The sequence below is a fragment of the Eubalaena glacialis genome, chromosome 9, assembly GCF_028564815.1.
Source record: "Eubalaena glacialis isolate mEubGla1 chromosome 9, mEubGla1.1.hap2.+ XY, whole genome shotgun sequence".
Taxonomy (NCBI): domain Eukaryota; kingdom Metazoa; phylum Chordata; class Mammalia; order Artiodactyla; family Balaenidae; genus Eubalaena; species Eubalaena glacialis.
In genome coordinates, this window is record NC_083724.1 from 43,445,715 (window position 1) to 43,461,752 (window position 16,038).

The 16,038-nt window shown below is 39.0% G+C and overlaps 1 protein-coding gene across 1 annotated transcript in view; it reads left to right on the forward strand.

Annotated features, from left to right (window-relative positions):
• Positions 1-16,038, forward strand: part of GNAQ (G protein subunit alpha q) — a 280,233-nt gene that overhangs the window by 184,262 nt on the left and 79,933 nt on the right. Inside the window, exon 3 of the mRNA XM_061200324.1 lies at positions 11,792-11,946. Coding sequence (XP_061056307.1) covers positions 11,792-11,946 — 155 coding nt within the window. The remainder of the gene's footprint in view (positions 1-11,791; positions 11,947-16,038) is intronic.

The following is a 16,038-nucleotide window of genomic DNA, read 5'->3' on the forward strand; positions in this document are numbered from 1 at the left end:
TCTCTTTCAAAGGCAGCATGTGGGTACTCACTGCTAATATGGAATAAACGTGGACAAGAGAGACTAGGGACAGCCAACTCCTTCCAGTGTCTAGGGTGGTAGGGAAGGATATGTCGCTGCTGCCTTTATCATCCGTTTGTTATTAGCCAGTCATGCTGTGCTCTGGTCTATAAGTTGTGAGGAACAGGAACGCACCAGATCTTCAGTGAGCAGGGTCAGTGGAAAATTGTTAGGTGTATGTGAAATTTATATGGAAAAATCTAGGTTGAGCAGTCTTGCCACAGTGGTCTTGCCATGATAGGTTTTGCTTCCATGGTTTTATCATTTATTGTTTGGTGTAAATCTATAACTTTGTTTTATTGTCTGATAATGATTTTATTTTGTAGTAAATTCTTTTGGCCACAATAAGCTTTTTTTTTAACCCGAAAATGCATATTTAACAAAAAATTTAATACTGAATTTTTGTTTCTCAAAAAAGTGAATGGTAATGTATAACTTGTACAAAATTGTTTGTTGATATTTAGCAGCATCCACCATTATACCCAAAGTGATATCATCAACCACACAAAATTCAAATGACACAGATCTGCTGAAAAAGTGTCAGCATTACTTCAAAAGTTAGCTGTTATATTCAGAAGATTGTGCCCAAAGATGACATTTTAGCATGGGCAGCTGCAGGAAATGCATTTTTATATTACTCTGTGAAGCATGACTTTTCATTTAGATCAAGTGACTTTCCTTCCAAGTTAATTTGGTTCATTTTTTATTCCAAGTTTTCTTATTCGGGTGCAAAAAAATGAGGCAATAATTATTCATCTGTTAACTCCCTTAGCAGAAGGAAATCTTTGCAAACAATTGATGGTTTGGTTTTCTCCCTCTTTTAATTCATGGAATCAGGGTACAGCTTTTGATAGTTCATTTTGATAAAGTGAAATCTCTGTCATTATTTTGAATACTATGAATGTTTTTGCTTCTCTAAAAAATGTTGAAAATAAAAATATTTTGTGGTAATGATATGAATGTAGTGCTTAATGGTGCACAGTGTTACGGTAAAACATTTATTAAATTAAGAAGCCTATGGAGCAGAAATGTACTTGCAATTAGTTATGACTCACACACAGTCATAATTGTTTTCAAACAAGCTGTGATAATCTACCAATCTTGAGTTTTGTTTCCTAAAGGTATCTGTGGAAGAAGAATACTATGAACTGATAAATGAGATACTTCCTATGAAAATATTTGAACTGAAATATTTACAAATTTGCATTTGAAAAAATAATAGAGTTAAGAATACCTCCCATTTAGCAGAATTTGTTTTGTGCTTACCAGGTATTTCAGCCCCTAAGAGAGAATATTTTTCAATTAAAAATATTAAGGTCTATAGAGAAGGACCCAACTGAAAATGTTACAATTTCAAATTTATTAACCTAAAATGGTTAATGCAATTTTGAGGAATATTGCAGGCAATTTCATGAAATAGTTATATAATATGTCCATAATGAAAAAAATATAGTCTTCTTAAAAATGTCAGGGGTATGATATTAGAAACAGAAATGGCTAAGAACCTAACTAAAATACATGAATGTACCAAGAAAACTTCTCATTTTTTTTTTTTACTTTATATGGATATATGAAAGTTTTATTTTTTAGAAAGAATTTTATGTTTGAAAATGTTTTAACAATACCAATATAATATAACTGATGTGGTGGTCAATAAATAATATTTCAAAGATATATAGCATTAACTATTGTTAATATTCCTTTTCATACTCCAGAATGTCATGTATACACTATAAACTATATCATACTCTCACTAGAAAGTTACCAGTTTCTCAACACTGGCCCAAGTAACTTTTTACAATTGATTCTTATCTGTAATCTTCCTGAAATTTGGGTCCTTTCTCAAAGTGACAAACTATATGTATTACTATTTGCCCCCCAAAAGTGCCTAGCAAGATGTGGGTTCTCTTATTTCCCTTCCCTTCTTCCTATTCAGATTCTAGATGTTTCATTACTCTTCTTCACAGAACAATTAGACATCATTGCCGTTGATTCTTTTTACATTCTTACTGTTGGAACAGTTTCTTGCTCTCTGAGTTAAAGAGGTATTTAGACAAGTGTTCTAGGAAGTTCCTTTTCTTCTGCAAAATTCTGGGGCTACGAGCCTTTCGCTTTCAGTTCTCCTGAAGACAATTTCTGAAGCTGCAGTGGTCAGGTTTCACAGTGGGTGTCCCAGAAAGACTCTGCAGGACCCTGAGATTTCCGGGTACATCTGGACCTCCCTTCATTAAGGAGCTTGTTCTTTCAAATTTTTTTTTTCAGCCTTGTCTGAATGTCTACCAAGCTAAGAAGGGAAATCTTCTTGATCTGTTTTTCCTATTGGCTAACAAAATAAAATTCCAGACCAGCAGCAACACACTTCTCTGGTTAATAAGATTGTAGGAGCCCAGACATTGCAAAGGGCTAAAATGATTATGTTTTTTCTAAGACATAATTTCAGGAAATGAACCACATGCAAAATGTGAACTCAACAATGAGAATGATGTGAATCTATAAAGCAGGCACTAGCCTGTTAGGCCAGCGTGCGGAAGCATCAGCCGGTCAGTTGTTTTGCTTGTGTAAAATCAGTCCTTACTTGGTTGTTGGGAGTCTCGGTCTCTAGTTGGTGTTTTTCAAAGTGTGATTCACGAGACCACCAGTCTCATCAACTGATCTGAGGGGGAAGTGCTGCCATGGTCATACAGTAGTGCCTCCACCCTTACTCTGTGCTCATGGATTCCTAGCACCGTTGTCTTATTAAATGTTCTGAGTTCTGCAGTATGGACCATCTGTTTAACTTTTTGTAAACATCATTCTCTACAGTTACCTGACTTTGGCTCTAGAACCCACTTTTCAAAAAAATAGCCATTAAAATCCCAAGTAACTAATGGTCCTGAAATATTCTTTGAAAGTAGCCATACAAGTATGCCTAATTCTCTGACTCTTAATAAATACGTATATCTTTAAAAGAATCTTCTGATTTCTTCTTTATCACTGTGACTTTGAATTAACTCTTTGAAAATAAACTTTTTTGTAGTATTCACAATGTGTGTGTGTGTGTATTACCATCATAATCATGAAGGTGATAAGTAGCATTTCAAAGAGTGCACAATTTTTTATTTCATCCCAAGATTTTACAGACCTGAGGGCAAGATTCTACATAATGGAACCATGTAATTACATCAGTCAACAGACTCTTTGGAACTGCTTGGTGTGTGTTATGCCGTGGTGCATCAAGCTCTGACCTGCAGTGTCATTGATCCTGATAACTATGACATGGCCTACGAACATGAAAAAGGAAAATAATAAGCAGAGGACTAAATAGAAAATATTTGTGTGAAATTTATAGTAGTAGAGCCAAGAAAGAGATGGAGTTCTTTAAAAGAAAAAGAACATTTTAAATAATAAAGGAGTATTTTCTCCATTGAAGAAGGAATCTGCTATATGTTAGATTAAGCAAATGTAGCTTATACCGAAGCAAAACCAAAAAGAGAAACAGATTTTCAGCAAAGTTTTTGGGGAAAGGCAGTGTGCCTTATAGTCATTGATAACCTTGGTGAATGCCGTAATAAAGATTAAAAATAAAGCTCTAACCTTAGAAAAGCAGATCTAATCGTGATAATAAATCAATTTGTAAAATCTTAAAGTAGAATAATATGTGACAGTTTAATAAACTTTCTTATCTAATATTTTGCTATCTGGGACATTCTATTTAACACAAATTATCAGCTTCATCAGTGTCTAGTGTATTGCCTGACATATGGTAGAAAAGTATTTGTTGAGATAATATTTATTAATGGTAATTTTAAAATAGCTCAAGATTTCATAGTAATTATAATACTTGTTTTAGGTATTTTACTAACAATTCTTATAACTTTTCTAACAGCCCTAAAATGAATTATTTTCCCATTTCATAGATGAGGTAGCTGAGGTTCAGGGAAGTTGAGAGACAAGCCTAAAGACACAGGGCTGGAATGTGACAGAGTTATGATTGAAGCCCGGTTTGATCTCAAGCTATTGTTCCCCATCCCTGGCAACTATTTACGTAGCATTTACATTGTATTAGGTATTGTAAGTAATCTAGAGATGATTTAAAGGATATGGGAGGATGTGCATAGGTTATATGCAAATACTATGACAATTTTTATAAGGGTCTTGAGTACCTGTGGATACCTACTCTGGTCTTGTGATACCAGGGTAAAGAGGGGTGTGGATGCTTTAGCAAAGGAGAATCACTGAAAGATTCCACACACAGGATTTATCATCTTCATCAGGGACTTCAAAAGGCTATGTCACGTAGTCATTTGTAATTTTGCTGAGCCATGAGTTGAATCATAAGTGTGGAGAGGCTGTTCTGTAGGAATGAGTCACTGGCTACGTGAACCCAGCCAGCAGCAGCTCAGTGTGACTTTGCTGTTCTTTGTCATTTATGCAGTAATGCCCATAAGAAAATTCATCAACAACTGTCACTCTGTGTTCAGTGCATCTTAATGAATGAAGGTCAGCTGTTCAAGTTGTAATGAAGTCAGAGAAGGCGAAGTGGTCTAAGAAATGATAGTTCTTGCCCACGTTTTCGGTAGGAAATTTTAAGGGGTGTTTGCAAATTTGAGGACTCTCTGAGATCCATTACCCAGGCTGGTCTCTAGAATGTTGTTTCACATTTGAGCAAATAAAGGTGGGTGATTTGCCTAAGGTTACAGAGTTGGTAAGTGTGTACACCGCACGTTTTACGTTTCCTGTGCTATTTTCCTTTTCTTCTGCTTTTTAAAGAGTTAGCAGCTTTGGGTGTTAGGTCTGCCTTTAAGTGTTTTACATCCTTTCTGTCATATAACCATCTAAAATAAATGCCATAGGGACTTCCCTGGTGACGCAGTGGTTGGGAGTCCGCCTGCCAATGCAGGGGACGTGGGTTCGAGCCCTGGTCTGGGAAGATCCCACATGCCGCGGAGCAACTGAGCCCGTGCGCCACAACTGCTGAGCCAGCGGCCTAGAGCCCATGCACTGCAACAAAGAGTAGCCCCTGCTCGACACAACTGGAGAAAGCCTGCACGCAGCAGTGAAGACCCAATGCAGCCAAAAATAAATAAATAAATAAATTTAAAATAAATGCCATATACCCTGAGAAAACCATAATTCAAAAAGAGTCATGTACCAAAATGTTCATTGCAGCTGTATTTACAATAGCCAGGACGTGGAAGCAACCTAAGTGTCCATCAACAGATGAATGGATAAAGAAGATGTGATACATATATACAATGGAATATTACTCAGCCATAAAAAGGAACAAAATTGAGTTATTTGTAGTGAGGTGGATGGACCTAGAGACTGCCATACAGAGTGAAGTAAGTCAGAAAGAGAAAAACAAATACCGTATGCTAACACATATATATGGAATCTGAAAAAAAAAAAGCTCAGAAGAACCTAGGGGCAAGACGGGAATAAAGATGCAGACCTACTAGAGAATGGACTTGAGGATACGGGGAGGGGGAAGGGTAAGCTGGGACAAAGTGAGAGAGTGGCATGGACATATATACACTATCAAACGTAAAATAGATAGTGGGAAACAGCCGCATAGCACAGGGAGATCAGCTCGGTGCTTTGTGTCCACCTAGAGGGGTGGGATAGGGACGGTGGGAGGGAGGGAGATGCAAGAGGGAAGAGATATGGGGACATATGTATAACTGATTCACTGTGTTATAAAGCAGAAACTAACACACCATTGTAAAGCAATTATACTCCAATAAAGATGTTAAAAAAATAAAATAAATGCCATTGTTACCCCCATTTAACAGATTAGGAAACAGAGGTTTAGAGATGTTAAATAGCTTGCCCAAGTTCATGCTCAACTAGTACTGGGTGGAGGTGGGATTACAACAGAGAGATCTGATCCCAAGGTCCATCATTTTACTCTGTATTTCCTTTGAGAAGAAAACAAAAAAAGCCTGTTTTTTTGGTTTGTTTGTTTTCATAACTTAGAATCAAATGCCAAAATGGAAATAAGCAACAACAAAAAAAGGAGTGAGAAGATGTGCACCTTGGTTCAGGATTAAAACATACTCAGACAGCAGTTCAGAATTTTTCTAATTCAGAGCCCCTCTGTGTGTGTTGGGCATCCTTTCAAAGAGAGCAGCCCTAATGAGCTAAATATTTGTGTCTAAGAGCTTCAACAAATGTGGAAGTTACCATTTGGTTTTCTACTTCTAGAGTGTAGGAACCGGAATAGGTGTGACATTCCAGCCTAAAGCCGCCTCGAGCTGTTAATGAGTTTTTGAAAATCCTTCCAAAGTGACTATAAACTCTTTTTTATTTCATCTGAAGGCTTGGCCTTCTGTGGGTGGGGTAAGACTCACTGTGGTGGGAACTCAGTTCTTCCTTCCTCTTGCTGAAGCAACCTTGGAAATATCAACACATCTAAGATTTACCTGAATTTTATGACCACCGAATCACAAAAACAAGACATTACCGCATTGGCACATTCTGCAGTTTCCATGTGGTCTTAACCGAAAATTCTGCCAGAGTTCCTAAGAGTACTACTTAGTTCTCACAGTGTTCCCTCTGAGGCTTGCCATCAGCTTGCTAAGAATTCTGAAAGCTAACTTTCATTATTAAGTATTTCCATCCAGTGTGTTCAACTGTAACTTGAAATGAAATAGAATTATATTTTGCATTTTGTTTATATGATTAACTAACTCATACCTGTTTTGCTTTTCTATTTACAGTGTTCAAAATAAAAAGGGTAGTCAATTGTAACTGTTATTTATATTATTAGAAATGACTTCATTCCTTTTCATCATAGCCTTTTTCATTAGTAATTGTTTAATTTCACGTAATTACTTGTGGTTTTTACTACTTCACATCTGACATTTGGACGAATAGAAAAGGGTCTAGTTTATCTTCCTAGTCTAACACATTGTACTAAAAAATATTCTTTCCACATACAGAATATTTTTTACCAAAAAAATGAGAGGATTGCACTTCCATTGAGGACATTTGTATAGGCAATGTAAAAATTCTGTGTGTATTTTGTAAAATGCTGTCATACTTAAATAACTTGAGAACTTCAGGTGAAAGCTCACATAAATGCAAATTACAGTTGATTATATTTGAATGTCATTTTACAAAACAGCAAGGGTGGAATTAAAAAACAAAGCTTAGTAGGCAATAAAAGTGACTTAGAAATTATGACCTGGATGAAGGCAAAGCGGTGATCTTGTGATTTTTGAGGCCAATATACTTTCATAGTTGGTGGAGGTTGATTATGGTTCATAGCTGAGATTAATACTGTAGCTTTCATTGTGGAGGTTAATTTGCAGTAAGGGTCATCATGAAACTTCCTCACTAGTCTGTTTTTTTTCCCACAGTTAAAAGAGAGGGCCATGTTTATTTTGTCTACTGAGCCTTTGTTCACCTATCCTTCCTCCTCAGAAGTCACACATCTTCATCTCCACCTGCCAGCCGAATCCTCTCTTCTCTCTGACATGTTGTCTGACCTCTCTATCCATACTGAGTTCTACTTTGTCAACCCCTATGTAGCATTGCTGATGTACAGACTTAACCATGTTCTGCCCTTTATTGTCAGGCACTGTTTGAAATAGTGAGGTCTTGTTTCAATAAATGATATATTGTGTGCTCCTGGAGGGACAGTGTTGTAACTCCTTGGTGCTCCATGTATTCTAGATGTATTTATTTACAGTCATGTAGTTAACGGCTAGATGAAGCCTTAGGGAGATGATTTGTTTCAGTTGCATAATCTTGTGGACCAGGAAAATGAAGCTCTATAGAGGTAAAGTAGTTTCTTCTAAGGGTTATGGCTTGTGTTAGGGGTAAAGCCAGGCCTAGAATTTAGGTGTCCCAATTTCCAGTTTAGTATAATTTCCACTCTTCCTTCCTTATATACTTCATTCAACGAATATTTATTGAGCATCAGTAGCGGGCACTCTGCTAGACCCTGATACTGCAATGCTGAGCCTGTCTTGGAACTTACACGGTGATCAGGGAGAAGGATACTAACAAATATCACACAAATAGATGCACACTAGCTACTGAGATAAGTGCTGTTAAGGATTATGTAGTTCTGAGAGAGTAGGTAATGGATGGAAGATTTCCTTGAGAAACTTGTCTTTGACTTGTAGGACTTGGCACTGTGTTTATATGTACTTTTTAAATGCAGTGAAATTAGGCAAATATTTGTTGTTGCTCACTCTGTGCTGGGCCCCAAAAGAAATTAGAGCCAGTAAGCTACAGTCCCTTCCCTCAATGTATAGTCTAGAAGACGATAAGCCAAGAGGTAACTATCAACAGAAAGCAAAATGTAGAAGTTCCATGGTTCAAAAGACACAAAGCTCACATTTTGGGGGAGAGGAGGAATATTAGGAACATCTCCCTGTCAGAGATGGCACAGGATACGGCCCCTGAACAAAGGCTAAAGAAAGGAATAGAGAAGGCCTTCCAGATGTAAGAAAAAGCAAACAGAGATGGAACAAGATAGGAAATTGGAGGAGTTTTCTAACAAAGTAATCTCATTTTACAGGAGCAGGCTTTTCGGTTATACAGCTGTTGAGGATGTTGTCTATTTAAATGCCCTTACAGTCAACTGAAATTAAAGATGGCAATGCAAATGTTCCCTCGTTTCTACTCCTGGAGCACATAATCCTGTGCTTTGTTTGGTTGCCGGCTGTATGGACTGTTCCCCCCAACTCCACCCCTACCCCTCTGTGGTAACTATATCTAAGTCTTTAATTGCTATGTTACCTAGCATTTCATTGGGGTTCAGTAAACATTTAATCATCATAGTAAAAAGTGTCTGCTGTGTTGAAACTGTTTTCTCTGGCATAAGTTACCTTCTCTAGAAACAGAAACAGAACTCCTTCCAGATGACATGGCTGGCCCAGTGTAGTGAGTATCAAATTCAGTTTTTAAATACTGCCTACACTAACCTGTATCATCATGTAGCTTTTATGCAATTCAGAGAGGTCTCAACCATTTCTCCCTATGGATAGTATAATAGTTTGTCTAAGTATTGTTGTAGGAAAGTGCTGCAAAATTACTTATTAGCGTGTGTTAAGTGGCCAGCTACTGTGTTCCAGGTTCTGTGTAGGACATAGTGTTACTGGTCAATCTTATTAGGGAAGTAAATGGAGGAGCAAATGAGTGGTACCTGATCCAACTCAGGCACAGATATACTTTATCGTTTATAGCATTGCTAAGAATAAAAATTAGGGCTATTTCATGGAAAAATCTAGACTTTTGGCTTCCCTTGATAAATCGGAAAATCTGGCAACACTGGGCCTATATCCCAATGGCAACAATTAGTGGGAGGTAAATAGCAGCTGTCCTCTTTAATTAGGGTGTGTGTTTCTCAGTGTGCTGTAGTCCCTATCACTCCCTATTGCCTACATCTAGCTTGTTTTATTCATTTCTGTGGCTTCCTGGCCCTTATAATGCCCCTTGCTTTGGAGTACTGTTGCCTTTCTGGGACCCTTCTCTTTAGTTTCCAATAGCAATTTTCTGGCCAGCCAGACAATTAATTATGACCACAACAACTAGTGTCTGTGTGATGCTTAATAGTTCACAGTGGTTCTCAAACTTTTCCATGTATCAGAATCATCCAGAGGGCCTGTTAAAACAGAGATTGATAATCAGTTTCTTATTCAAAAAGTTTGAGGTAGGATGGAAGGATTTGCATTTTTATCACATTCCCAGGTGATGCTGCTGGTGTGTGTACCACCTTTTGAGAACCACTCAACTACTGTATTGTAGCACAATAGTAAGTCACATGAGCTTGTTGGGGCAGGATGTTCCCCACCAGAGATAATATTTGGCAAGATTAAGCAACTTATCCAATGTCATAAGAAGCAGCGGAGTCAGATTAAAACCATGTCTTTAGAGTATATCCAGCAGGAGACCATCCCGTACATCCCTGTTCCTGCCCCACATCTGCCCTCCAAGATGCACAGAATCCTCTAGAGAATGCTGTAAAACAGACATAGCCACGGGGATTCTAATTGAGGATTATACCATGGGTGATCATTGTTGTATCTCAGGACACAAAGAGTTAGCACTTGTTTGTATTCAGTGAGCAAGGGCAGAAAGGCGGGCTCAAAGCTTGACATCAGGCATACCTGTGAAGGTATGAGACATGCCTGCTGGGCAGAGTGCAGGAGGCCCCACAGCCAGTGTTTTGTGCTTGAAGGAGGTCCACTTGAGCAGGTAGATGGCAGAACAGGTGGGACCAGTACAGTCTTTGGTGTCGACACGGAGCAACAGGTGCTACAGAGCCAGGCGGAGCACAGCACTGGGGATTCATTGGGGAGCCAGTGATACTGTTTTCAAGGGGGAGTCTCATGGGGAACTGTGATTGAGGTAGGCCCACCTGAGGTCTGAGACTTGGGAACAGGACTTCAGGATGGTGGGATAAGACAGATTGCCTGGGCAGGGACTAGGTACAGAAAACAACTATAGGGATCCGTTTTCCAAGATTGGGGTGCAGGGCGGAGCTATAGGGCTTCTCACTTACTAGATCTGACTGTCAGGGTCAGAGGAGAACTAGCAAGAAAGGTGGTCTCTACAGTCTTGGCATGTTGGGCTTCTTAAAACTTTCTCTAAGTCAAGATTAGTCTAATGACATGGGGCCCTTCCCTCTTACAGGATGAGAAGGAAGATAAAGATGGGGAACCAGACAGGCCTAACATGGATTAACTTTATTAAATTCTATCTGCTTAAAACTCTATGAAAAGAATAATTGGGTCATCATGTAATCAAGATAACCATTCACTGACCTAGTTCAGAAGTTTGTTTATCTGTACAAAATCAAGACTGTTTTAACAAATCATCAGCCATCTGCCTCCAGTTTTCAAGATAATTAGTTATTTGTTGATTTACATATTTATGTGCATATGTAATTTACATGTAAACTACACCCATGAAAACCTATTTTGATTGAGATTGTTAGACAGTGATATATTCTGGTTAATTTGGGGGTTGACCATACAACATTTTGATTTCAATCTTGTTGAAAAATTTTTTTAAATCTTTTTACCTCTTTCCTGCTAAATGTTGTATAATGAAAATAACAAAGTCCTTTTTCCTTGTTAAAAAAAACTGAATAGCCTCCTCAATCTGATAATATAGATAAGGCAGCTATAAAATAAATATTGGCAATTCAGGGGTGTGGGAGTGGAGAGGCATGCTTACTGCTGCTCAGATTCAGTCGTTAATATTAACTGTTCTTCTGTGGTTTTACCCCTATCCTAGAAGCGAGCCATAGAAACTAACCCTGATTAGTTGAGGAGTCTGATTGAGCTTCTGCTACTCAGTGAATGCCCAGCCCATGAGAACACTCGGGGCTGGGTATATTATGTGTTTGATTATAATAAACTATAAACATAGAGGGGATAAGTGTCTCTTTTTTCCCTTTAATAACATTAATTGTTTTAGGATTATGATCATCACCTGAAAACAGTCATTATGTGTAGCATGACATCCTCATTGTTCCGACGGGAACCAAACACTCTGCTTTCCTCTAGTCAACTTTAGGTAGCCTCATGGTTTACTCTAGAGGGAAAGATTTGGGACTGGGTTTTATCTAAGGAAAAAAAAAAAAAGAAGCATTACATTATTATAAACCAGTTCAAAAACCAGTATATGAGGAAAGAGCTCACTTGTGCACAATGTAATGTGCAAACCAAAGGCAATTTTCAGTGATGGAAAGGAGATTAAAACTTTTTTTTTTTTTTTTTTTTTTTAAAAACAGGCTCACGCACAATTAGTTCGAGAAGTTGATGTGGAGAAGGTGTCTGCTTTTGAGAATCCGTATGTAGATGCAATAAAGAGTTTATGGAACGATCCTGGAATCCAGGAATGCTATGACAGACGACGGGAATATCAGTTATCTGACTCTACCAAATAGTAAGTATTCCTCCAGGAGGCCCTTTGGATCTTTCTCTTTACTTTCATGTGCAGGTGCTCTGCAGTGAGACCTTCTGTGTTCTGTAATGTGTGTATTGTTATCTGATTCTAACTGCACAGTTAGGAAGTATAGGTATTAAACTTGTGCCAACCTCATAAATTTAAACTATATTGTAAGGGGCTGGCATCATGAGTCAGGGAGAGTATTTTACTGTTTCCTGTTTGAAAAACAAGCTGAAGACTCTAGGAATCTGCATTCACTAACCTGTCTCTTTCCCCAAATTGTAAACCAGCAATTCTCAAACACATACTTCATTGTGCTTTGAAATCTTGTAATAATAATTTTTAATGCAAATTTCTGATCTTATTCATATGCTGGAAAACACCTACGCACATTAAGAACCGCAAACAAATGTGCTTGATTATGGCTTCGCAAACATCAGACTTCCTGGTTTCTAGTTTCCAGACACAGAACCTTGACTGCTTTCTGGGAGCCACTGTTATGTTGATGGATAGATTTGCCTTTGCATGAAAATTGCGCGGGAGTCTAATTTTGCATGCATTCCCAAATTATTTTGTGAGCTGTCAATCAAAATCATGTGTCCTGGGAGAGATTTGCATCCTAGAGAGGTTTGTTAGTTCTCTAGATTAAATCTTGCCTAACAGAAAGAAAGTAAAGATCTGGAAATCATTGGATTAGTGTAATCAATGTGGTCAGCAATGTAGATAATTGGGCGCCTGAAAAATTGATTTTTTTAGTAGTATTTAGCCAGATTTCTGTCTACATTAATTATGTTAACCCAGCATTTGCCTCTTGTATTGGTTCTGGGCAGACAGAAGAAAGGGTGGAAAATATTCAGCAGCCTCAGGGCAGTTCATATGTTGAAATGACCCTCTGGATGAGAAGAGGACCATGGGGAGAATAAGGAGCCCCATAGGCTGATTGGCATCGCTCAGCAGTGCAGAGAAGATCCAAGAGCTATTTGGCTCTGTTTTTGCAGTAAAGTGGATCATGCTCTTACCCTAGTCCTAGGCATTTGTATAAGATAAGTTATGATTCAGGTCAGCCACAGAAATGTTGCCTGGTCAAAACAGTTCTTGTATTCCTAAGGTAAATCTGAATTACGTAATTCTGAAATGTGACGTGGAACGCTCAGGAACGCCGTGTCTGTCGTGTTTAAGCTAATACCCACTGCTGTGTGCCTCTGAAGTGAGCGCTTCCTCATTCCCTACTTCTTTTGGCCTTCTTCCACGCCTTCACGGAGCCTTCCACACTGCCTGTCCTCAGGCTTCCTCTTCTGTGTCTGCCCGCCTTCCTTGGCCCCCTTCCCTTCCTCCCTCCCTCTCCCCCCCGCCCCAATTCCTACTGTATAAGTTCCTGTGAGTAGAGAGATGAAGAAGATGCATTCAGCTCTTATGTGTTCCAAATTCTGCCCCCTCAACCTTTGACCAGCTGTCTTCCTTTTACTTCCTGCCCCCTCTGTCCTTCTGTTTCCTTTGCCATGTCAGACTTCACCCATCTCCCCCACATTGCTGCTGTGTTTTACCCCTCATTCCTGTTCCTGCTCATTATGTCTTCCGCTGTCCACCGGTTTACCCCTCCGCCCTCACCTCTGGTTCTCCTTTAACTCCTCTTCACTTCCCACTTTGCTATTGTGATGCCTCTCCTGGTCCTTACTGAGGAAGAAATCCTCCATTATAAAGTTATATTCACAAATAAATCCTCCACCTCTCGTCATTTCTAACCCCCGTCTTTTTACTTTATCATAAATCCTGTCTCTCCCCCTCCTCCTCGCCTCTTCTATTCTTTACCTGTCACCTAGATCTGTTCTCCCTATAGAGAGGTCTTGCGACTAGGGTATCAGAGCACCAGTGTCCCATAATGATGTTGCTTACCAGGGTTAGGGCTCCCCGTTAGGAAATGGTTTGCCTCCTGCTCCTGGGATGGGCCCTCTGAGAGATTCCTGTTTGCCCTGAGGACACCTGGGTCGGCTGCTGTGGTTGTGTTCTTGAGACAAAGCCCCACCATGTCTGGTGACATTCCTTCAGTTTAGATTTGTGCATTCCCAGGCAAGTACCCACGAGTTGCTTTAGAGCAAAGAGCTATCCGCAACGGTTTCTCCAGGCCCCTGTTAGCACTGTGATGCTGGGAAAGCCACCATCTTAGAATTCTGTCGCACAGCCTGCGTCTACCGTAAAAACACGCCTGCTCTGTGGGCACGTCCCTCATGTTAGAGCTGAAGATATGGGGGCACCTGGGACAGGCTGATCTCAACCCCTTCACATGATTATTCTTTAAACAGTTCTACTTTCCCCTGATGGGGATATGGAGAACTCGATTTTCTAAACTGTACGTGTGGGTATATAAGTACATGCACATGCACTTTTTTTCTTTTTTAACCATATCTTTATGCAGAAGTAATAAATTATATGTCCTTATACCCACATTTCAGTGTGCATCTTTTTGAAAGAATAGGACATTTGCTTACATAATAAATAATACCATATTATACCTAAAAATAATCAGCAGTCCTTTTCATCATTCTATACCCAGTTCATATTCATATTTCCCAGATTCTTCCAAAATGTCCTTTAGAGTCAGTCGATTTTAGGGCTACACATTGCATTTGGTTTTTATGTCCCTTAAGTCTCTTTTAACCTAGTAGAGACCTGCTTTGTATTTCACTGGCATGTTGAAAAGATTGACCTGGATTGGGCCTGATTGCTGCCTCAGAGCATGATTTAACTTTCTCTTCCATCTCTTGGATTTTCTACACACTGGAAGTTGCATTTAAAGACTTGATTAGATTCCAGTTAACCATTGTGAGTAGAATACACTTTAAGTGATGTCATACACTGGTTTACCCATCAGTGGTAAGTTAAGGTTCACCACAGTGTTAGGGCACTGACAGCCTCCATTATAAAGTTATAATATTTTCCTTCTGCCACCAAAAGCAATCTGTGTGGTGTTACTTTGTCATTGTGTAATCTCCAGTTCCCCATCAACTCTTCACCTGATCGTTTTAATTCCAATCAGTAAGTCTTATCTGGTTTAATAATTCCATTAGGATTTGTAAAAGAATGATTTTCTACTTTTATCATTTGGTCTTTGTTGGCATTCTTCTATGAAGTAGAAGGTTTTCTCCTCCACTGGTGCTATTCGCTCATCCTGAAATACATTTTCTACCAAAAGGTATATGTTTCAGTCTTTTCGTTACAGTAACTTGTTACATAGGCTAAATAGATGGTGACTGTATAACTTATCCAAACCAGGACATTTTGAGAAGGAAGGGGTTACTATTAATAATTGCAGTGAAATAGCAGGCATAAACTGGGAATCTCCTGGTCAAGCAGGGACATTTGGTCACCTTAGCTAAATGAAACCTAGGGAGGTGTTTTGTTTTTTTCCCCTTCGTTTTCTCTAGAAGACTCTTGTTTACTTTCAGGGAGTAGAACCAATCTATTCCTGCCAATTATGTAAGTTGTGTGTGGAAACCTGAGTTAGCTGACTCCATCCATGTTTCTGATCTCTAACCAGGATGTTTCAGCACTCTTTATATTATAGATCAGGGCCCAAGTAGCCTGGCTGGCCTGCCTTTAATCCCATTGTGCCGGGAGGCCAAGTATTAGAGTCACTTTATTCTTCCCCATCTTAGTCCCAGGCATTTTCCTTTTCCTTAGCCAGGAAAACCTTCCCAGCACAAAGATAAGACCAGTGGCTTTTTGGATTCACCCATTTGCTGCTGTGTTGCACATGTTCCTCCAGTGTGGTCCAGGGAATGCCCCGTGAACTGCGGGGATAGTACTGAGGAGGATGTAGGTCCCCTATCTTGAGCATCACTGATTCCCAGTACTGAATTCATTTTCAAAGAGTAACTCAAAATAATTCCTTTTTCTGCATTCAAGATAGTTGTTACCCCTTTTCCTTTCTGACTTTTGTGTACATTCCACTGGTGTGTCTTTTAGTATTTTATCCTGCCTCTGGTACTTCATGTGGAGGCATGTTGTTCTTTCTGTTTTTATAATTAAAATTTTAAAACTTTGTTGATATTCTGCACCTAATTTCTTATACGGTATCATCACCTTACAGAA